The following is a 23,825-nucleotide window of genomic DNA, read 5'->3' as shown; positions in this document are numbered from 1 at the left end:
TTACTTGATGACCTCATTACAAGTCCTTCTATTGTGCCCAACCTTCCCGCATCGTCCACATCTTATTTCACGTACTGACTCCACTTGCGAAGGTCTTCTCTTCTTTTTAGGCCTGCCAGGACGTGTCTTTCTTATAGGGGGTAGAATGTGGATCTCTTCAGAGGCACTTTGGGGTTTCTCCATGTCAGGAATTGGACTGATTGCTTCGGCATATGTTACTCTATACAATTCAGCTTGGAAGCAATTGTCGGTGAATTGGTATAGTGATCTGCCGTCCTTCTCGATGCATGCACAAGCATGCTTACATGGCATGCGGAAGATTCGCCACTCGCCACAAGAGCAGCTACACATATGCAGGTCAACTTTGCATGAGTAGTTGGTATCCTTTACATCATATATCATTATGTTGGACGTAAATACAGCTAATCTCCGACCATCTTCCGCATTTTTTTGCAACACTTTCTCCGCATCAGGACAAAGTTGAGATTGAATGCTATATCCTCGATTACGCCGTTGATGCATCATCTGCATTATTTGGATCCTTATATGGTCAACCATCTGAGGCACAGGGAGATGACGAGCCTCCAGGACCCAACTATTAAAAGACTCTGCCACATTCGATGTCATGATGCCCCAGCGTGGACCTGGAAATACAGCATTCGCCCAATGCTCCGGCTTTGCATGTAGGAGAAAGGTGGTAGCACCAGGGGCTTCTGATGTAAGCTTTGCAATTAGCTTTCGGAATACAGTAAGCCTTGGTGTATAGGCAGCAGCATTTAGTAAATCAATGAGCCTCTTTCTCTCAGCTGCACGATAATGGACAAGGACCTGCATTGATAATTAAAATCAAATATACCACATGCTACATTACTTAGATACTTTGTAGTTTAAATTATTCATAATATGATGATGCAAACCTGATTCTTGAAGTTTTCTTTCACATGACGTATACAATATGAGTGGTAAGAATCAGGAAAGTACTTAGGCACGGATTTAATAATGCCCTGATGTCTATCCGTCATAAATGTGAACTGTTGACCACTATACTCAGTACAACTATGAATAGCTTCTTTCAGAAACCGGCAAAACCATTCCCAATTTTCATCACATTCTATATCTACAACACCATAAGCTATAGGAAACATATCATCATTTCCATCTTTGGAAGTGGCTCCAAGCAATACACCTCCATCCTTATGCTTTATAAATGTGCCATCCATAAAAATCAGAGGACGACATCCTTTTATGAAACCCATTAGTGAAGCATGAAAACAAATGAATAGACGTCTGAATCGACCATCAATTGTTTCGTACTCTGCAATGCTGCCGGGGTTGGTCTGACGAATGGCATCGCAATACCAGCGAATCCGTTCATAAGATAGCCGACTGTTACCATAAAGATCCATCATGGCCACCTCCTTACCACGCCAAGCTTGATGATACGGCAATTCAACACCATATTGTCGTCGAATATCCTTTACAATATCACTCGGCTTATATAACGGCATATCTTGAAGTTGATCTTTAACAATTTTGGAAACCCAACGTTTTGAAGCCTTTGGATGAGACCGCACTTGCAATCCTCCTCCACATGTGTGGTTACAGTGCATTTTTTTAATTGCAAACTTTTCACCATTCCCAAGGCGAGAAGCATGAATACGCCATTCGCAACCTTCATAAACACATTCTACAGTAACTCGATCACGATCGTTCTTCACGAAGACAAAATCCCTGCAAATTGCAATGCAATAGTTGCGAATGGTGTCACGTAGAGTTTCCACATTCATGAACTCCTGACCAACACCCTCTATACTATTTTTCTAATCATCCAACGAATTTTTTTTACTTGCTTCCTCTTCAATTGCGGCTCTTGTTTCTTCAACAACTTGACCAAAATTACTTGAGCTACCCTTCGAAAAATTTTTCCCTCTCGAACTGATTTCAGCACAATGCGATGAGCCACTGTTCATACAATAGGATAAACATTATTTTAGCAAACTTACTAAAATCCGTTGCACAAAACAATATTTAAAAAAGGGAATACCTCTCAATTACCACAGCAGCACCTTCGATCAAGGTTGGAGAATGAGTAACAACCATCTCGATCAAGGTTGGAGAATGAGTAACAGCTTCACTACCATAAGAACAAATGGCCATAAAAACAGAGCTACCAGTGTCTTCCGAAGCCATGACAATGGAAAAAAGAGGAGGCAATGAACAAATAATTCCGAATTGCAAACAGACTTAGGAATATAGTGGAGCAGAGTCTCACTACACAGAGAAAGAGGGACTATCAGCGTTCTCTCAAACAGGGAACCGGTAAAGAGTAAGATGTAGTCTCAACGTTTTTAGGTCAACACAAAGGCTCGACATGCTCTCTCCCTATCCATCTAGCATCCATCCTAATGGGTGCTTGTCTCTTCCCAGACCAAACAATCTCCATTGGCAAAGACAAAACAGAGAAGAACGGAGACATAACGCATACCCTGTTGCGGCCTATTTTTACACCTTTTTCCCGTCTCAAAATCTTCCTCGAAAGCCATCTTCGGTAAACACCTTCCGTGGGATCACCAGGGGCATCCACGCTTAAGGGCTGCAAGTCGGATTTTTTACTTCGGAGCATCTTCGGTACACAAAAACAGAGTGTTTCCGGTTCCAAAACAGAACGCGGTACCTATTTTTTTCCCGCTTCCGGTAGCCTGGGGGGTACTTAAGTAACCTGGGGGCACTTTGGGTACTATATTTTAAAGCAAACAGTAACTTAGGGACTGGGAATTAAAGATCCATGAAGCGGTGGACCGGAAGTTTGTTTTTGGGTCAACCGGGACCTCTTGTTCCAGCGGGGTCTTTTGAGGGATGGGAAAGTAATTTTCCGTAGAAAATATTATATTTGTCAGAAAAGATGACCGGCAGTTGATATGAATTAGACCAAAACTAACAGTCAAAAAACAAAAAAACTAAATTCCTCCTTCCTCTTATGGGTATAAGTAGCTCTTGGACACGATGGGGCTTAATATTTTATTAGAAGGTCAGCATCCAATCTAGGCTTCAAGAATTTTTATTATGATATTTTAGATGGCGTGGATTTGCCTTATTATTTTGAAAGATCAGCAAGTTTCTGGATAGAAAGTAATTGGCACTTATATATATATAGATAAATGATTTGAATTTAACAGATGGGTTGAATCATCTTGAACCAACAATGTCTAACTAGGGTTAAGGTAATGGTCAAAGTTGGCAACAATGATTGTATTCTTGAGTTGTCGAAATTTACACAATAACCAGCATATAATGAGAATTATGATAATTATCTAACAGTTTCATGGGAAAAGAAAGATGATAGAATAAATTCACTTTTTCCAGGTAGATGAAATGAGGCTACTAAGTTCCATATATTTGAGAGCGAGAGCAAGAAAAAAAGTTGCATATGAGCGTCGACTAGTGTAATTGATAAAAAATTTGGGTTTTGGTACTAAGGATCTTGGTTTGATGTTCACCTGCATCTCGATTTTTGCCAGAATTCCCCCTACCTGGAAAAAAGCGGTTGGGAATGAAAAATGGAAAAGGCGAAAATGATGAGCAAACGTGGGGTCCTATTATTAGTAGGATGGTGAATCCTTGTTAAAATAAGGAAGTGAAGGGAGGTGGAATTTCAAATAAAAGAGTTGTTATTTGCGTTTCATTAATCTTTTTTAGATTATGTAATGGAACATAATTCTCGTGATCATCTATCTTAATCAAAATTAAATTACATATCTTGTTGTGGTTCAAATCTGCCCGAGGGTGACCATGTCGGAGGAGTCAGGGGAGCTGCCGGAGCGCGGAGGAAAATGAAAGGGAACCACCTCCTGCAACTGATGGAGTATCTGCACAAAGCCTCATCAGTGTTTCCGGTAAGGGTCCTCTGACGATCAAGTTAGAGTGGAGCTTAGTAGGTCCAGCCAAAAGTCTCCTCAATATATATTACTTGTCGGAAATTTTTATAGTCGTGATAGGGGTACTCAGGTAGCGAAAGCATGGCCCGTTCCCATCATGAGAGGGAGTGACGCACAGCCAGAGCTTGCTTGTGGTGCGCGGTGGAGTCCGTTCTTGGAAACGGTAAGGCATTGACAGTCGTAGTAGGGTATGGCCAGAGTAATATAGCATTGTCCTTGGACTGCCATGGGCCAACTAACAAAGCGTGGCGTAGCGGTGTCGCGACGTACGGCCACGTAGGAGGGCGTGGGCACGCACATGAGTGCGGCTATCGGCAAGGCCGAATTCGTTGAGAGGTCGCATCATGCATTTGGCGAGATCGGCTTGACGGGTGCCGAGGTGTGTCCGGCGAAGTGCCCCGAGCTCAGGAGTCGGGGCATGTAATTGGAGAGGGCGCCCCGAGCTCGGTCGGAGGCGTGTCAGCGAATAAAGAGGGCGCCCCGATCTTGGCCGGGGCACGTCAGCGAATATCTGAGGTTGAAGGAGCTTTTGGCGAAGTCCGAGGTCTGGCTGATTCTGAGCCGGATTGAGGACACGTCTGGTTGGCATTGGTATCTGTTGGACCGAAATTGGGTGGCCCTTTTATTATGGGCTGGACGATCCATTTCGCCTCCCATCATATCTCATTCTGTAAGGCTCATAAGCAGGCATCTGACGTCAAATTATGGACTCGAATATGAACCAAGGGAAGACCATGCCTCAAGCTTGGCTAGGAACTGGATTAAACTTGTAAGGCTCAAAATTTGTGTGCACATTTTAAGCTTCGACATGCCCTATGCTGAGTGCCGAAATATTTTTTGCCTGGACATCTATTAACTCAATTGATAAGTTTTTCATATGAAAATTAATCCTCACACAAAAATTTGTACTTAAACATCAAGAAGGATCTCAAAAGCCTTATGTGCCTGAAGGAATGGCATTCAAAGCCTACTTGGAAGACAGCAACACTTATCCATGAAATATTCTTAAATGACAAATGGGAGCAGTGGCCGAAAGGTATTCTCTTTCGGTAGGGAAGACCTCAAATTGTAAAATCCAAAGAGGTTAAATATTTTGAAGGACTAAATTGAAAAGAATTGATGAATCTTCACTCCTTCGGTCATTTTAGGAATACGTTATTGCCATCTCCGGTGCATCCATCCATAAAGAAAACATGCCTCCCACATCAGCTTGGCTACCCCGCTCATACGAATATTTAGACTTTAGGATTAATCCACAAAAGACTAGTAAAACCTTAACGCCTATTAAGCAATATTATTGAATATCCGGTTCAACTACGCTCTGCAAAAAAACTCAAGGACTAGTCTGCAAAAATTCTTTTATTTTTATTTGGGTTTTTTGCAATGAATACTCTCCTAAATATTAGATTTTGCATGAATATCCTTCCAAAATTGATATTTGCATGTATACCCTCATAAAATACTTATTTTGCTATTCTACTTTTTTTAAAAAAAATTTTGATTTTGCATATGTACCCATGCTATCTAATGGAGTTAAAAAATTAACGGTTTCAAATTAAAATGACTAAAATACTCTTAATGGGTAGACATGTAAATAGATCGCGATCCCAATAGCAGCAGGGGAAGAAGACAAGAACAATAGCATAATTTTAAAATTTTATTTTATTTTTAATTAATATAAATATGATTTTTCTTAACACCATTAGAACAACCATTATATAAGGGATATTTGTATAATAACAAAGTTTTACAAGGGTATATATACAAATATCAATTTTGTAGAGGTATTCATACAAAATCCGATATTTAGAAGGATATTCATGCAAAAAACTTTTTTATTTTTTTTGGTGCAAAAACCATTAAGAGAGGATGGGGCTTCACAAAGGCTCTTAGCACTACTTCAGCATCTAAAATTCTAATGTACAAGGATGCTGAGAATTTTTGTAGCACCACTTGACAACAATTTTGTGCAGACTTGCTAGTGGTTGAGACACTTTCTATGCTTCATGGCCCAGCACTTGCTGTTTGATAACCTGGCATCTGTGGAGGATTCCCAGATGATGGGCTTGTACATCACCATCCTTGAACTGCTAAGGCTATTAAAAGAGTGAAGGGAATTTAATTGTCCATCTCAAATGCTATGCTCGTTGATAGTTCTCCACTTATAATTCCCACAATCATAACCACTCAGTAGTCAAGTACAATTAATTACTGAGGTCCAAAAAAGAGGTCCACATGTTAGGAAAAATTATACCTTACACTAAAATTATACCTTACACTGTATGCACCACGTGGCATTGCATGAAGCCACTCATAGCAGCTTATTTTTATAAGCTCCGCTCATTAAGTGCTTATCTCTGCTACATAAATGAGTTATCTACAAGCACAACCATTTGGGGCATGTAGTCTTATTACGGTACACGTGGCAGGGCACAGAGTCTTGGAAATCCAAGAAGATTTTGAGAATTCGATAAAAAATTTGGGGAGGATTTAGATTATCAAAATTCAGAAAAATATTAGCAAAACTAAAGAGTATGACTCACCGACACATCCTTGTATTTGTTAATGTGTGAACAAGCATGAAAGATGGAAGGAAAACGACAGTGACAAACAGCATAACCGACACCACTGATTTGTGAATCACAAATGTTTTCTGCAGAAGAGAAGAATAATTTGTGACAAATCAAAACATTTGTAAATCATCAGGCAATCTTGGTTAATTCGACTTCTTGAAAATAATTTGGAAAATTGTTCAGCCAAGAAAAAACATAGTTGAGAATAGTTCAAGATTTTTTTAGATATTTAGGTGATTATTTCATATATTCTCCAAACTTTTGGTCAAAACACCAACCCTTGGACCTACAAGGACTTCTAGCTGGCACAAGCTCATCTCTCTACTTGTCGGTGACAACTGATTGAGCCTCTATGCTCTGGACCTGTATTTCAAGGACTATTTTAATTCTTATCTTGATACTTAATTTTGGGTTTCAATCCCAAGCTTGCTGATGTTCATCATATTTTTTTCAATTTATTTTAATTCCTAAGCATGCTAAGTTGATCATATTTAATAATCTTTCTTTTCAGATCACCAATAGAGAGTATTTCTATTTTCATTTTTATGGAAAACTAGCAAAATGGAAGTCAATAATTCAGAATCAGAGGTCCTTTCCTTATCAGAATAATAAGACTCTCATGCTTCAGAAAAATATCTCCATAGAGGCAGTGAATTTGTGCACTCTCTATTCCCGGCCGAAATTTATACTGCTTGATGAAGTATCCCACACGTTTATAGACTTATTCTCTAATTTGATGAACTAGCTTAGTTAATCTCACATCCCCAATGCTACAAAACTCTTGTCAAGAAACTTGAGCCAGGATAAGGATACTGTTCTGAGAAGAATTGGAATCGTAGAAAATAATCTGTTTTTCGATGCAAGAGATGGGAAAAATCAATCAACTCATTCATCAAACAGATGGAGAGGGACCCATCACAAGGCATGGTTAAGAGAGGCGAGGGCAAGAGGAAAGCAAAACAGAAGATGGAGCATGCATTATTAATCTTGTCAGGTTTCACATCTTCTTTTTTAATTATTTATTAATAGCACATTATTTGTTCATAAATTTTATATTGTATGAACAACAGCAGAAGTCATTCTGCACACCCCAGTTGAAGATCAAACACATAATGGCTAATTACCTTTGAGTGCATGCCGCCATCTAGCTGATAGCATTAGGAAAAAAAAATGTTCATACAAGTAGACTGCTATGCTATTAGTTAATTAAAAATCTAAACAAAGGTATGGTCCATTATTATCAGTATAATGAACCCTGCAGAACCTATGTGGAGAACTGCATATAACAAACCTGGTTCTCCTAGGTTTACATGCAAATTACACTTAAAACAAGAATAACATCAATCTCAACATGGAAATAACAAAAATGCAGGCTCCCTATGGATCTTTCTATCTACAAAATTAATCTTGTTCAGTTTCTTATGACACCACACCAGCTGTTCAGTTGTAATTCTGGACATTTTCAGTACCCTTGCTACCAACTTCATGTCTACCTGTGAGAAGAAAAGGTCTTGATTGGTTCTGTCTTCTTTTGGCTTTTTGAACTTCTTGACCAGGCAATTACCAGTTCTCAGTATGTCTTTTAACTTCTTCTCTTTCTGCACCACAGGAAAAAGGATGGTTAGAGAAGAAAAGGTATTTGGTGGTGATCTTTACTATCGATATGTTAGGAACTCCTTAAAAGTATCGATTTTCTTTTAAACAAGGAGGAATCTTAAAGATGCTAATGTCATATAATCTAACAGGATACATAAAGTTTGAATTCATTTATCTGACAGATCATCAGTTTTATACTAGCAAGCATCAAAGCCAGTTAACGGATTTTGTAGCTCATGTCATGATCTTGTGCTAGATCGATCAACAATTCCGAGTAAGCTAAAGACCAGAAATAGATACAAAGTAATGCAGAATATCTAATTGCGAGGAAAATTGTTAAGGCTACCTTCTGCAAAATGGCTTGAATATCAATCATGAGTTCATAGTCTGATGGGTCTTGAAGTTCAACCTGAGTTCTCAACAGGCCCTTTAAGATCACTGGAGTTTCATCTTTGTCTGCCTTGACAAATTCCCAGAAAATTGTAATCGATTCTTCCATGATATCTTCCAACATGTCACTTGTAATTGCATCATTACCCTTTCTTTGTTCTTCCAATTTATCCTTCAAGCAATCCTCTGCAACATAACCAGTTAGGGCTTAAAATTTATCAAGTAACATGGAATTCTTCACAAGCTAATATCAGAAGATGAATTTGCCAAACTGATACATGGATGCATTTCATTTCAAGGAATGAAAAAAAAAAAGCAAATAGATTTGTCAGAAAGCTAAGATCTGGTGGTGAGCCGATGCGATCTGAAACATTGTTATTATGAGCAAAGTGAGATTAATGATAAGGCATATAACACAAAAACCTCAATACAAAAGCATCTTATAAACTGTTGGCAAGCACCAAGTATCGCATCAGATGTCTGTATTGAAGCATTTTATCGCATGCTTTGTTCCTTTCAGTAGAAGTTTCTTTTGGTTTACCTTTAATCACAGGTACTCGAAGAAGATTTTGAAGGACGCATCGATTCTTCACATAATTTGGTAGCCTTGGTCCCTGGAAGGACTCATTCTCTATGAACCTTTGCAGCATCACTTGAAACTGTTGGAATTCTCCAGCCACTTGATTGTACTGATGGCTCCTGTAAGGATCAGATTCTGGTAGTTCCCGAGCCTTTTCGTACTGCCAGCGGAGGAATTCCCATGAGAGGCATGTTTGCCCAACATATACTGTCTCCAAGTCATCCCGGAGCTCCTTGATGAACTTCTCTGATGGATCAGTGTTGGATTTATGACGAGAAGGCAAGAAACTTTGGGAGACAATGGATGTGATTGTAGAAATCAAGGGTTTTTGAGACCCCATTGATTGAAGAGGATCCTTCAGCTGGAGAAAGCCTGTGAACAGATGAGAAAGAGAAGTACAAATATTAATGGCCAACTAAGGCATGTGATTTTAAGTGAACAAGGTTGGTCAAAAGAGGGTGGAATGAATGAAATACAAATTAAGCACTGAAATTTTGATGACATGCTGCTAAGAACAAAGGGAATAGATTTGGACTCACCTATTGCATACATCTTTTGATAGTTTAAGATATCAAACTTCCTCATCCTTTCTCTATAGCTCTTATAGAACTTGTGCAACTCGTCCATCGGATCCTCACGCAAGAACTGCTCATCAATCTTCCACGGCTTCAGATCCTCGACTGTCTTTGGGCTTTCTGATTCTTCTAAGATGGTTGGAAGACCAGTGGCCCTTGCTTTCTTCAATTCAATTTTTAGCTGCTCTATCAAATCTTGGTGTTCCCACAGAGACTCCAATTCATCAAAATCCTCATCATCCAAATCCTCATCATTTGAATACTTCAAATTGTTCTCTCCACTTTTCTTTACATCCTTCACTGGCGATTCCTTTCCACTTCCAAGTTCTGATTTCTGTACTGGTTCATCCATCTCTCTTCTGAGCTCCACTGAATCCTGTTGCCCCGCAACATGAATTGCTCGCAAAGGGCTGCCATTAGAGATATCACACCTTGTTTCTGAAGACTCAGATTTGGTTTTCTCAAAATTACAAATCTTTGCCAAATCTTCTTCCTCCTTTCCATCTAAATTCTCGAGTATAGTTTCTGGGTTGACCGAATCACTTCCATACAGGACTTCATCCAAGCTCTTCCTACAGCTGCCAGAATTTTTAATTGAATAAAGCTCGTCGTCACTTGAATCAGTGAATTCTATGTGGGATGCATCTGAACTAGGCCATTTTCTTTCCTTGACCTTCTGAACTACTCTTGATTCAGCCTCTCCTTCATTCAGTTCTTTTTGTTCTGATTCAGGACTGCTCAACTCATTCTCTGACCAGACATCATCCGACTCAATATTCTCAAAATTAATTCTCCCTCCAGAATCTGTTGACTCTGCATCAGTAGTGTAGCTAAATTGCAGCTGGGATTCTTCCAATTTGTGGATATCTTCTAATAATTGTGCTTTATATCTGTTAGTATCCATTGAAGCTTCTGTAGTATCTGATCCAAGCTCGTGCCCAACAAATTCTCCCTCTGATAAGAAACCTTCACTGTCTGAATCCACGATGAGGTCCTTTACTGAGTAACCATCACTGAAACTAGGAGATTCAGAATCTGAGTCCAAGCCATAGAAATCCTCTGAAAAAAACCTTGCTCCACTAAAACTAGTGCCAGAACCGATAGCCATTTCCTTCTCCAAGAGCTTGTTTTTGATCGATATCCCATGTTCTGACTTGCCTTGCTTCCTTCTGGCACGTAGACCGTCAGTATGAACATCTTTCACCCTGCGTTCTTTTATTTTTTTGGCTGACAAAGAACCTACTTCTTTGTTGTAATTGATGGCCTTTCCCTTCTTCAGCATCTTATTTTTGATCAATTTCCCATCTTCTGACTTCCCTCGCTTCCTTATTGCATTCAGATTATCAGGACAAATATCTTTGGCACTGGGCACTTGAAATTTTTTTCCTGACAGAAAGGCTACTTCTTTCTCACCCAATGAGCTAGTCTCAGAATTAATGGTTTTTTCCTTCTTCAGCATATTGTTTTCAATCAAAATCCGATCTTCTGACTTCCCTGGCTTCCTTATTGCATTCGGACTATCAGTACAAACATCTTCGGCGCTAGGCTCTTGGGAATTTTTTCCTGACAGAAAGGCTACCTCTTTCTCACCCAATGAACTAGTCTCAGAATTAATGGCTTTTCCCTTCTTCAGCATCCTGTTTTCGATCAAAATCCGATCTTCTGACTTCCCTGGCTTCCTTGTTGCATTCAGACTATCAGTACAAACATCTTTGGCGCTAGGCTCTTGGAAATTTTTTCCTGACAGAAAGGCTACCTCTTTCTCACCCAATGAACTAGTCTCAGAATTAATGGCTTTTCCCTTCTTCAGCATCTTGTTTTCGATCAAAATCCGATCTTCTGACTTCCCTGGTTTCCTTATTGCATTCAGACTATCAGTACAAACATCTTTGGTGCTAGGCTCTTGGGAATTTTTTCCTGACAGAAAGGCTACCTCTTTCTCACCCAATGAACTAGTCTCAGACTTAATGGCTTTTTCCTTCTTCAGCATCTTGTTTTTGATCAATATCCCTCCTTCCGACTTCCCTAGCTTCCTTATTGCATTTAGACTATCCGTACAAACATCTTCCACACTGGGTAATTGGAAATTCTTTGCTGACAGAACGCCTACTTCTTTCTCACCCAATGAACCGGTCTCATAATTAATGGCCTTTTCCTTCTCCAAATGCTTGTTTTTGATCAATATCACATTTTCTGACCTACTACCTAGCTTCCTTCTTGCATTTAGGCTATCAGTACTAACATCTTCCCCACCGGGTTTGTCGAATTCTTTTGCTGATGGAGAACCCACTTCTTTCTCACCCGGTGAACTAGTCTCATAATTAACAGCCTTTTCCTTCTCCATGTTCTTGTTTTTGATCGATGATAGCGCATCTTCAAACTCGCCTTGATTATTTAAATTAGCAACATCAACAACTTCCACATTAGGCTGTTGGAAATCTTTTGCAGGCACTAAACTGGCATCTAACCTGCTGTTTATTGTATCTTTATGACATAAATAATCTGTTTCAGAGCCAATATACGACTCCTCAACACGAAAAGTCTTGACCTCTGGCTCTTGTACAAAGCCACTGAAATCTTTCCCAGATAAGAAGCGGTACTTACTAATGCTTGTGGCAGTGGATGGTTCTTTTCCCTCGGCAACAGGCGCCATGAATTCTTCCTTTTGAGCAATAGGAGAAGCAGATTCTTCATTGCTTCCTCTCTGGTCTTCAGAAATCTGGTACTGGAACTTGAAACTGAAACTTGATGTCTCTTTCTCCTGTAAGAAATCAGAATCCTTCTCTTCTAACTCGGCAAAAATTCGCATCAGCCTTGACTCGATTGCCGAAACGTTGGAATCATCGTCCTGAGAACTATCCTCTATCTTAAATATTCTACAAAAAAAAAAGAAAAGAACATATTAGTTTCTACATAGCATAACAATTCGAACATCAAAAGAAAACTGGGCTTGGAATTCAGTTACCTGAAAACTTGTCTGGCTATAGAGCTAATCAGAAGGATCAGAGAATTGGTGATGAAAAACCAACAGGAACTGATGAGAAGAGCCATTCTTCTGAATATGATATCATTCAGCGTCTCTTTATCCATGGAGCCCATAAAAGTACCAATAAGAGCAAATTTTCTGATATCCAATGCTGCAACCCACCCACCCTTATGAACTCATCTCATTTAGAAGCAGTCATGGAGGAGTAATTTGAGGCCTCTCTTATTCTTTCATGGAAAATCTGCAGGAGAAATAGACTCACCACCTGTGAAAAAGAAAAGCAGAGCATGATTCAAATGAAAGGATCCGAAGCTTCGCGTTGAAACATGGCTGTAGGAGGTCGAAATCCAACCTAATTAACGAGATATGAGACAGGAGACATTTGAGGTGAAGTTCACGGAAGGGAGCAGGGTGGGAAAAGAACATGAGAACAACTTGGCCCGCGGTTAATTCCTTGGTTGCATAAAAATCTCCGGGCTGTTATTATTTTCTTAACTAATTGGCGGATTTGACCGTTGGGAAGTCCATCCGTTTCCTGCCAAGTGTTTCGAGAATACTGGGATCATATCCGACCAGGCCAATGCACCCCCTGGGAACCTACCTTCCCATAAAAACTCGTCTCACTACAAGATTTGGAAAATAATATACCTCCCCCTGGAACAAGGTAGATATAGTTCTTCCACATATCACTAATTATAAAATTTCAGCCTTATAGAACTCGTTGGGTTCGCGAAAAAAAAAGAGAGGAAAGTGTGGTCAACGAGAAAATAATGAGATGTCTCTTGTTTGGTTGGAGTTTTCAAAAGAGAAAAAAAAAATTGTATTCCCATGAAATTATGATTTCTACATTTTATGGAAAAGCATGAGAAACATTTTTCCATGAGGCGAAAATCACTCCATTTTTATTTTTTCCCAAAAAAATCCTTCAGTATTAAAGAAGCATTAAAGAGGCATTAAAGATCTAATTTTTATTAAGGGCATAATAGGAATTATACATAATTTTCCCAGAAAAGTGGATGATCAACCAAACATAAGCACTTTGGAAATTTCTCACTTTTCCATGGCCAACCAAACATAAGCATTTTGAAAATTTCTCACTTTTCTATGGTTAACCAAACATGCCAAAAGTACTTCCCTAGGCATCCTTTTCCTACGAATCTGTTTTCCATAAATCATATTCCTAGGAGGAAAAATGCTTTTCGTGAACCAAACGAGCCCATATTTTTATACCCTCTCCTTCTATCATCATTACATTGTACTCTTTCCTTTTATCTACGATTGATCTACTAGTTGTATATTTCTTTGTTTTTTTGTTGTTCATCTCTTTAGCATATTTGATTAGCCTTATACTACTATTGATACTAATAAGGTATCGTAGTTATGAACTCATTTTATTTAATCAATAACTTGTAGATTCTATTGACGCAGTTCAAGAATCTCACCTGCTAACCACAACACTGCTCCAGTTCATTGAAATAATTATATTCGCCTAATAGTTTCAGTATGCCGCATAAGATCACTAAACTATTGGATTCACCTAAACAATCTCATTTTCTGATGATGTGTTCTCAGTGTTTCAATAGCTAGGAACCTTCTAACTTGTCCATAGTTATGACCCGGCCGGCATTGTAGGCCAAAGAAAGGACGATATGTGCACCTCATTTTTTTCAATGGTTCACACTGAAAACAACAATATGTAGCAGTCAATAAACAGAAAATAAAGGAAAAAAACAAAATTTCCACCGCAATAGACGGTACAATGGCCACAATTTAAGCCATACTTTTGTTCAAGAAATCCTCAAAAGTCTTCACCTATCATTTTTGCTGCAACCTAATATGAAATTCCTGTCTATATCATAGTAATAAAATAAGATTCGACTATATAGACGCGTCAATAAACTAGAATGATTGATTGTATTATAAGCATTTAGATTTTAGAATGTTACACATGATGTTGAAAGGATGGTTTCTTCGCGCAATCCCGCCTAAGACCTATCACTGAATTGATGTCATATTCGAACCGCGTTTAGCATGCATTTCCTTAATTCTAACTAGGCCAAGGAAAAAGAAGCTTAAGTGCAGTGCAAAACTTGGCAACGAAGGATGTTTGAGAATTTGCATCCAAGTTGCAAGGAGATTAGTTTTCCAATGATATATGTATATATAATTTGAATATGTCACCCACCTAAATTTTCAATGGAGAAGAAAGGAAGTTAGGAATTTTTTAGTTGCGGAAGAAATGTACAATAGGGTGGTAAAAGTCTTTAAAGAAATAACTTACTTAGGAAATCTCTCAACAAATCTATGTGAAGTGTTTGTCTTGCAGGACATTCACAGAGTTAGAAGACTTGTGATCGGGGTTAGACTTTTGTTTTCCAAGTTTGGGCACTTTCCATGAGGACTATTTGTCATTCTCCTCTTTAATTCTCCACCATACATAGCCCCCACTAGAAGCTCAATTAGCTTTTAGTGCTCTTTAATTGTCTCTATTCCCTTGGAGCCAAGGGCATGGTGGAGGAAAATTAGAATGCAAACACAATGTCCAACGGGGACTACGGTCCCCCTAAAGGACCCGGAAAACCATGGACCAGCATATATCTTACTGCTCTATTAAGTGTCAATGGTTAGGTAATGATTTAACCTGGCCATGAATTGCACAAGAGTGGAAGATGATTAGATGAACAACAATCATATGGGAATATTTGTAATATAAGTTTTAAAAGTTAGGATGGAAAAAGGTCTAATCAAGATTAGAGCGAGGACTAGACTCCAACCGAAATCATTGGTATCCAATAGCTAATAATTTTATTAGGCGAACCGGTTTTGATTCTCAGATATTTTTTTTTTCTTTTCTTTTTGGTTTTAAAGAACTAATGAGGGGGTCAATTCAAGATCGAAACATCAGCAAAGTTGATCCCAAGTTTTTGTCTTTAAAAGAGGTCTATTGAGTCCAGGCCAACATTCAACAGCAGATTTGCTGGCCTTCCTTTGAGACAAAAGGCATTCGCTTGAGATAGTCCAAATTCTCCTTGCAAAAGGACACCGTAAGAGAGGACGACGACTCAAATTTCTAATACAAGTTATAAAGTGTCTCTAGATTGATGAATAGGATACATCTGGTTTGGCACCCTCTTCTCTTGAAATGAGTCGGTGTCCAATGGATCGAGGTTGTATCTTTCGTGCGAAAGAAGAATTCATCTTCTTTGGTAAAAATTCACCGTCAGATCATGACCGCACAAATCTCAATACACTCCGAACTCATCATTCATCCACTTACATAGATCTCAAAGCAACCCATGTATAATACTTCTTATTGACTCTACACATGCTACTTGGTTGCAACCACCTATCTTTACTATTCTAGTTTGTTACTGGAACACTAATAACTGCATCTTGAAAAAAAAAAAGAAGGAAAATTTTCCCCTTTTCTTTTTTGGAGAAATGCTGTGGAAATTATACACCACTGCTGGGGTTTAAACTTTCAACCAACAGGGATAAGGTTGGTTGAGAAGATAAATTTGATTCAGGCGAGGCTTCTGAAATGTTAGCATGGAGACAGGTTATTCCTGGCTCATCTGACCAAGTTATTTGGTTCAAACCCCACCACCCCCACCCACCCAAAAAAAAAAAAAGAAAAAAAAAAGATGATAGTAATCTCCTGGCCGGATTGCCGAGTCTAAAGCTACTTTTTATTTGAGAAAGCAGCTAACTAGCCGAACTCCCCATATTCCGCCAAACAAAATAGTTGAGCTTTTTCCTAAGGTTTTTGTCCCATTAGTTGGAGTGGGATATAAGTTGGCCCATTCTAGTCGTGTTACAATTTTGATTGGCTAACCATATCTGAGCCTGGCCCGGTCAAATGTACCCAAACCTTACCCATGTATTAGTGTCCTGATAGGTCAGTGATTATTACCTAGGCACAACTAGTGTTCCATTTTGTGACACGACCCGTTTCTCTGATCAATCTTGGACATCATGCAAACAGCCCTAGGTGACACGGCCAATTGACTTGACCTGATGTGCCTTCAAAAGTAAGCGACTAATTGGTCTAGTAGCATAAGCAACATTTTGGATGGAAAAGTCCAAGTCTTGCCTGAATGTATAGCCACGGCAATCCGTAATTGTCCCACACCGAACTTCCTAAATTCTTAGCGACGTTGAATCAAGCACCATGGGAGCACAAAGGATCGAGTCGTCCTCACTTCTGTGGTCAGGTTTCAGGTGGAGCTTTCCCCTACACCGGAGGTGGGTGGAAAGGGACCGTTGACGGTAATTGCCCCACTTAAAAAAAAAAGGAAAAGAAGAAGGGCAGATCCAGGTGCACTTCTCTGGGGTCCCCTCAGCTTTCCTTTTCTTCTTTTTTTTTTATCTTTCCTTTTCTCCTTTCCCCCTTCTTTATTCTGTTCTTGTTTTGTTCTGTTTTGTTTATTATATTTTTAGTTTTTTGAGAAAGTGGGGGTCCTTTCCCCTTTGAAGGAGGTCTACCTGCAACTCCAGCCTCTTCAAGTCAGAGAATTTTATTTAGGTGTAGAAGAAAAATGCACTTATTCTTCTTCCTATCCTTCTTCAAATTTTCTATAATCACTTTCTCTTTTTCAATTTTTTCAAGATGATGCTCATGACTAATTTTAAATTAAACGGCAGGAATAGATCTTCCATCCAATATTTCTCACCCTCTCTATTTCTCACAAAAGTGGGATATGCTCATGGATCTCTAGTACATCAACAAGAGACCATACTAATTTGATAATTTTAGATCAAACAATTAGAACAGCTTCCACCTATGATCCTTGAACCCCTCTATTTATGATAAAAGCAAAGGGTTTGATCATAGATCTCTACTACAACTAACAAGAGGCATCATCGATGAAATATATTGAATAATACGATGTTTTTGTTTCTTTATATCACAATTTAAGGATTGCATTTTGAAAAATATTAAAGAACGGTTGGAATGGAGAGAGACGTACCTATTGTTGCGTTTAAGAACCGATATGAAATCCCCTAGCCAGAACAACCTCCCTTCCTCTGGTCCACCAAGCTCAACATATATTCTCATTGGAGTATGCAAAATTGGATCAACCATATCTCCGAGAATCATCTAAAGAATTCCTTACCCGTTAAGGAGTCTTGTGCGCATCTTTCTCAATATGAATTCTTAATTGCCTTACCAAGAGTTTCTTTTTAAAGACTTTGGTTTTTTGGTCCATAGATTTACTTCATGTAACCTTATAAAAATGATAACTCTTGTTGGCTTAGAGCAATCTTAAAGAGATATAATTGGCATATTCTAGAAGACTCTTTTAGCTTTTTCTTTCCGATCAAAATATTACAAGTGTTTCTATATTCTAAAGCTGGTAAAGTCTCTTATATTGAGTTCGTGGGTGCCAACTGGATTAGTTGGTAAAGTTATTACTAATAAACCAAATTTGAAAAAAATACTAAGAAAACCCTCTCTTACTTTTCTCAACAAAAAAAAAAGTACTGGAAGAAAACATCAAGCTCTTATCGGATGTGTTGCTCATAAGCGCTCTTATTTCAATTGAAACTAAGTGACTCGTTTGAGCTTGGTTTGTTTTATAAATAGCCAAGCTCAAGTCATTTCACTTAATTTCAAGTAAAATCAGGGCTACTTATGAATATGCATACTAAAACTCATAGGATTGATTACTACATGCTGCTATAAATCCAAATTTAGTTGTTTGTTAAATAAGGAGAGAAGTTTAGAAGTAGAGAAAGATTATGTTCGAAACATTTTTAAAAAGAAAATTGTATCCTAATACCTCTTTTTTTAAATTCTATGATCTAAAACCATTCCAATTACATCCCTAGTCCTTATCGTTTGTCCTTTTTTTAAAAAAAAAAACCTTGAAATTTATCCAAGGTAGTCTATTAGGGCATACAAACGGGCCCTCTCTCTACAAACATGCCAAACGCTGATCCTGGTCGTCTATCAATTATTCCCGACAAACACTGTGACTGATTGGATTTTAGACCACGTTGATACCATCCATCATTAACAAAGTTCACAGATCAATGGTCAGGATCATCCAATCAAGTTGAAGCAAAGTTGCCCCACGCGGCTACGCGTGTAATTTTCTTGCTCTTCAAAAATATCAAACCTTGTGTTAGAAACTTAGAATTGTTGTGGAAAAAAAGATAGAGAACAAAAGTCAGCGGCATGGAAGTCAACCACATTTCCTACTCTCATCCTCCCTGCTCTTCCGATTCAAACCCTAACCCTAGAATTCTCCTCCCCCGCCAGGGTGACTTCCGATGCTCTCCCGTCCCCTCGGGCTTCTCTGGCCTATCCCATCTTTCTCGCTCTCGTCTCCTTTCCCTTCGTGTCGTGAAGCTCATCCGAATCCGGTGTATCTCTTCTTCTCTCCACTCTTCCAACGCTTCCGCTGTAGCTGAAAAGCCCTCTACTTCATTGAAGGTAATCAATGCTCGATGAATCGCATTTCTTTCCTTATGACTTGCATTTCTTTCCTTAGTAAGTTCACGCGCATGTAGATTTACTGGATGGAAGTCCTAAATTGAAGTTGGAACCAGTGAAAGGTTTGTGGAATTTTGTGAAGGAAGTGGTTTTATTCGATTTGTAGATCTGTTTGAGCTAATCAAGTTTGCGAATTACCAAGATTTCGTGTTTGGAATGAGTTTTCTATGAATTGCTATTGTTTTAAGATGCTGCCGTGGAAAGAGTGTCCGGGATTAGCTAATGGAGTCCCTTGTTTGGCGGGGAACTGTGATTGCTAACTAGATTGGGTGTTTATAATGTCTAGTCAATTGGATTAACACTTGCAACTAGCAAGATAAATAGCTTGTCATGGCTAGATATTTATATTGGATTATTTGTCCATAAATATAGTTCCAACATTGCCTGATTCCAAATTCTGAGCAAATGTCTGTTCATTTGAATAGTTTGTGCACTTCAAAATGGAGTTGGTAGCCAATTATAATTGAATGATACAACAAAAAAAAAGGGCTAAAGCTGTGCCTTGAGCTGGTAATCAATTACAACTTGGTTTGGGCAGTGTAATTTTTCAGTTGCCAATTCCTTTTCTTGATGCTGGTATCCTCTGTTTGTTTTATTTTGAGGTTTTAATCACTTGTATAAGGATTAGGAGTTAAATACTTAAATTGCATATTGCACATATTTGGAAATGAATTGATTATGTATAGATACATTAGCTACATAGTTGTCGCATTTTCTTTCCTTCTGTGCACCTGTCGTGTGCTTGTGCAATGCGTGCAAAGGTTTGATGTATTAATTGGGTCAATTTTTCAAATTCCAATCTCTGTTGCTAACTAGCTTTTATTGTATTTCGAACCTTGAAGTTTCTAGATGCTGATAGAAATTATGCTCCAACATTCATTCGTGATGAAATGCTGACCATTGTATTGCTTTTGTTTCTACTTCTTATTGGTGTAAACTGTGACAAGATATCTATGTGCCTTCTCCTCATCATAGTATTCCTTGTTGCTTTCAGACTGGTAAATGGCAATGGAAATTTGATGGCAATTCTGTCAACATCTACTATGAGGAACATGAGGGGAAGAGTGCTGCCAGTGCCAAGAATATTCTAATGGTACCTACGATCTCAGATGTTAGCTCTATGGAGGAATGGAGAACAGTTGCTAAAGATATTGTTCAGCGAGATTGAGGAGTTAAATACCATGCTACCATAGTTGATTGGCCTGGTTTGGGTTATTCGGATAGGCCTTCACTTAATTACAATGCTGATCTCGTGGAAGATTTCTTAGTTCAGTTTATGCATGCTCCAGATAGCCCTTTGACACCTTCAGGTATAAATATCTTTATTTCACTCTAATTGTAGCTATGGTGAATTGGTGATAGGACGGTCCCTCATACCAAATATTTCAATTTTTTATTTAGCAAAGCTTGAAATACAACTTCTAAAGAACTTTCATGTGGAATGGTTTTCACAATCCTCAAGCTATTTTCTGAGCTGGATGGGAAGATACATTGGTTGTATCAACTGCAAATGCTCCCAAGAGGTCCAAGGCTAAGATGGATGATCTCAAGGAGGCCAAAGGTGTTGCCGTATTTGTGGAGGTACCAGGGGCCCTCCTACCACAGGAGGAGTATCCTTTTACAGTTGCCAAAGAGCTCCACAAGTTTTTGCAGAAGAGTTTTGCAGCAAGGAGCTGATGAAGATGCCAATTCTGAACAATAGCAATCCAATTTGTTGTTCTTTACAAATTTATATTTTCTTACTTGAATAATAAATTCATAAAATTAGAAGTTAATCTCAGAATTGGGAGTTTTTAAAGTTTTGGATTTACACCGACTAAAAATTAGTCTCTGTTATGCTTTATTTCATTGTGATCCTTTTATGGCTTTTTATGAAGCTTAAATGTCAAAATGCATTTGAAATGTTACACACAGGAGTTTTCTATACTCCATAAAGTTTTTAAAATGGTATTTTCTTGAAAGAAAGAGAAAAAGAAAAATGTCCAAGACCTTCAATGAAGAGAGAGGCAACAACATGAAGTCAGAGAAGGATAGTTGAGGCCTTGAATCACAAAATGCTACCCTGCTGCTTTTAAATTTTAATGATTAATATTTACCTGAAGTAACTCAGTTGTGGTCGAGACTGTCAACATGTCAGATTACAAGTATCACATCCAAGAAGATTTGCATTCACATGGGAAGCTAATCGTATGTGCATCAATTCAGGTTTGCCTAGGATCCAGACCCCATCATTATTGGATTTTAAACTTGTATTTGATGAATCTTCTCGAGCTATGGTTTCATTTTAATAAATCAGTTGGAACATGAACACATCAATAGATCTGTTGTCAGGTTATTTAGTTCAAATCTAGCATATGTTTTCTGACAAAAAAGCCTGCGACCCGACCACGATCATTTGCTAAATGACGAGGTCGTGGATGAGGGGATTTGCCGCATGAGCATCAACCACCACTTGCAGTGCGTCTCCTTGCTGAGAGACTGCAAGACCCTCAGCCACCTCAAACAAATCCACGCCCGGGCCTCCAAGACCGGCCTCGACGCCGACCCCCTCGTCGCCGGGAAGCTCCTCCTCCTCGCCGCCACCACCCTAGCCGACGCCTTGGACTACGCTCGCCTCCTCTTTTCCCGCACCCCCTCCCCTGACCCCTTCATGTACAACACCCTCATCCGCGGGCTCTCCGAATCCGATCACCCCCACCATTCCCTCCTCACCTACAACCAAATGCGGCGGGACTCGGTCCCTCCTGACAGCTTCTCGTTCGCCTTCGTCCTGAAGGCGGCTGCCAATCGTAAGTCTCTCAGCGTCGGGTGGCAGCTCCATACTCACGTCATTCACCATGGGCTTGAGTCCCATCTGTTCGTTGGGACTACCCTCGTCAGCATGTATGCGGAGTGCGGCTGCCTGGCTTCTGCGCGGAAGGCGTTCGATGATATACCCCTACCAAACGTCGTTGCTTGGAATGCCATCGTGACTGCTTGTTTTCGGGCGGACGATGTAAAGGGCGCGGAGAGGCTTTTCGAGCGAATGCCCTGGAAAAATTCGGCTTCTTGGAATGTTATGCTTGCGGGTTACACAGGAGCCGGTGAGCTGGGGTCTGCGAGGAGTTTGTTCCTTGCGATGCCTAACAAGGATGCTGTCTCCTGGAGTACGATGATCACTGGCTTTGCCAGCAATGGGCTTTTCGATGATGCTCTCAGCTTCTTTCGGGAATTGCTGAGGGAGGGGTGCAGGCCGAATGAGACGAGCTTGACTGGTGTCCTCTCGGCATGCGCTCAAGCAGGGGCTTTCGAGTCTGGCAAGATTTTACACGCGCACGCAGAGAAGGCTGGTCTTAGTAGCATAATCTCTGTGGGCAATGCACTCTTGGACATGTATGCAAGGTGCGGGAGCATTCTCATGGCATCCAGGGTTTTTCATTGGGAGATGGAGAAGAAGAGCATTGTGTCTTGGACATCGATGATTGCAGCACTAGCAATGCATGGCTATGGAGAGGAAGCAATCCAACTTTTCCATAAAATGGAGGAGCATGGGACAAAGCCTGATGGAATAACCTTCATCTCGGTGCTGTATGCTTGCAGCCATTCAGGATTGATAGAACAGGGGCATAAGTTTTTCCAGGAAATGGAAAATACATATGGAATTGAGCGGTCGATCGAGCACTACGGCTGCATGGTTGATCTCTACGGGCGAGCAGGACTGCTGCACAAGGCCTATGAGTTCATAACCAATATGCCTATAAAACCCAATGCCATAATCTGGAGGACATTGCTTGGGGCCTGCAGCATTCATGGTAATGTTAGATTGGCAGAGCATGTGAGGGAAAAGCTTTCAGAGCTTGATCCCAGTGACTCTGGCGACTACGTTCTACTTTCCAATATCTATGCTGTGGCTGGAAAATGGAAGGATGTTGCCAGTGTGAGGAGGTCTATGATCGTACAGAGAATTCAGAAGACTCCTGGCTGGAGCTCTATCGAGGTTGACAAGGTTGTGCACACGTTTGTTGCAAGCGATGACATAAGTGATGTGAAAGAGGAGGTTCATAAGAAACTGACAGAGGTAATGGCGAGGCTTAAGATGGAAGGCTACGTCCCGGAGATCATGAGTGTTTTGCATGATGTTGAGGAGGAGGAGAAGGAGGATGCCATTTTGAGGCACAGTGAGAAACTTGCGGTGGCTTTTGGGTTGGCAAGAATGCCTGGGGAGAGTGTCATAAGGATTGTGAAGAATCTGAGGATATGTCCAGATTGCCATACTGTAATGAAGCTGATATCCAAGGCGTACAAAAGGGAGATTGTGGTGAGGGATCGCAGTCGGTTTCACTCTTTCAGGGAGGGTTCGTGTTCTTGCAGAGATTACTGGTAACAAATTTGGCCCTCAATAAGAGTTCTGAATTCTAACTTAGACTTCATTCGGTGACACCACCAGGCTTCCCTGCTTACAGACATCCTTGTTATACATTATTAATTGAGATAATCAATTTAGTGTCATATACAAGTGGAGATATGATTTAAATTAGAAAGAATGCAGAAATATTGAATTCTACTTGTTTTTTTTTTTTTTTTTGAGTTACCCCAAAACAGTGATAAATGAGCTTGCCAATCTTTCTGTCTCACATGTTTGCTTTTATTTTCTTATACTGTTACAGTTGGATCTTTATGCTATGAATAAGGGAGATGAAGAAAATTCAGCC

The 23,825-nt window shown here is 39.6% G+C and overlaps 3 protein-coding genes across 7 annotated transcripts; 1 reads left to right on the top strand and 2 right to left on the bottom strand.

Annotated features, from left to right (window-relative positions):
- Positions 1-1,409, bottom strand: LOC120113133 (uncharacterized). The gene is made up of 2 exons (XM_039133952.3): positions 918-1,409; positions 1-828 (listed from the first exon to the last, which is right to left on the bottom strand). Exons 1-2 carry the CDS (start codon positions 1,407-1,409, stop codon positions 1-3), a joined length of 1,320 nt encoding a protein of 439 aa, XP_038989880.3.
- A 6,224-nt stretch (positions 1,410-7,633) lies between these two features.
- LOC103703171 (uncharacterized) lies at positions 7,634-17,793 on the bottom strand. 3 transcript variants are annotated; one of them, XM_088701594.2, is made up of 6 exons: positions 17,606-17,793; positions 12,615-12,900; positions 9,614-12,525; positions 9,036-9,446; positions 8,451-8,680; positions 7,634-8,106 (listed from the first exon to the last, which is right to left on the bottom strand). In XM_088701594.2, exons 2-6 carry the CDS (start codon positions 12,746-12,748, stop codon positions 7,855-7,857), a joined length of 3,939 nt encoding a protein of 1,312 aa, XP_088557720.2. In that variant the 5' UTR covers positions 12,749-12,900; positions 17,606-17,793; the 3' UTR covers positions 7,634-7,854. The 3 variants fall into 3 exon arrangements, with proteins under 3 accessions (XP_088557720.2, XP_088557721.2, XP_017697685.4); XM_088701595.2 differs by lacking the exon at positions 17,606-17,793 and adding an exon at positions 12,988-13,318; XM_017842196.5 differs by lacking the exon at positions 17,606-17,793 and having other exon boundaries at positions 12,615-13,099.
- Positions 17,794-18,792: 999 nt separating this feature from the next.
- LOC148703005 (Tetratricopeptide repeat (TPR)-like superfamily protein) lies at positions 18,793-23,747 on the top strand. Of its 3 annotated transcripts, none has more exons than XM_089924418.1 (3): positions 18,793-19,074; positions 20,129-20,444; positions 20,597-23,747. In XM_089924418.1, exon 3 carries the CDS (start codon positions 21,569-21,571, stop codon positions 23,495-23,497), a length of 1,929 nt encoding a protein of 642 aa, XP_089780544.1. In that variant the 5' UTR covers positions 18,793-19,074; positions 20,129-20,444; positions 20,597-21,568; the 3' UTR covers positions 23,498-23,747. The 3 variants fall into 3 exon arrangements, with proteins under 3 accessions (XP_089780544.1, XP_089780545.1, XP_008784200.4); XM_089924419.1 differs by having other exon boundaries at positions 20,536-23,747; XM_008785978.6 differs by having other exon boundaries at positions 20,129-23,747.
- Positions 23,748-23,825: the final 78 nt, after the last annotated feature.

The sequence above is a fragment of the Phoenix dactylifera genome, chromosome 7 (genome assembly GCF_051530095.1).
Source record: "Phoenix dactylifera cultivar Ajwa chromosome 7, Ajwa_hap1_PhDact_Kaust_v1.1, whole genome shotgun sequence".
NCBI classification, from domain to species: domain Eukaryota; kingdom Viridiplantae; phylum Streptophyta; class Magnoliopsida; order Arecales; family Arecaceae; genus Phoenix; species Phoenix dactylifera.
The sequence above is the reverse complement of the archived record's forward strand: the minus strand, read 5'-3'. Positions and strand labels throughout refer to the sequence as shown.

Bases quoted from the DNA above. Each gene is read 5' to 3' on its own strand.
- LOC103703171 (XM_088701594.2), bottom strand. From the start codon at position 12,748: ATGGGCTCCATGGATAAAGAGACGCTGAATGATATCATATTCAGAAGA. The intron at 12,526-12,614 runs GTAACTGAATTC...TTTTTTTTGTAG, and splicing joins ATAGCCAGACAAGTTTTCAG to AATATTTAAGATAGAGGATA. The intron at 9,447-9,613 runs GTGAGTCCAAAT...ATCTGTTCACAG, and splicing joins TCAAAAGATGTATGCAATAG to GCTTTCTCCAGCTGAAGGAT.
- LOC148703005 (XM_089924418.1), top strand. From the start codon at position 21,569: ATGAGCATCAACCACCACTTGCAGTGCGTCTCCTTGCTGAGAGACTGC.
- LOC120113133 (XM_039133952.3), bottom strand. From the start codon at position 1,409: ATGATGGATCTTTATGGTAACAGTCGGCTATCTTATGAACGGATTCGC. The intron at 829-917 runs GTTTGCATCATC...TTATCAATGCAG, and splicing joins AAGAAAACTTCAAGAATCAG to GTCCTTGTCCATTATCGTGC.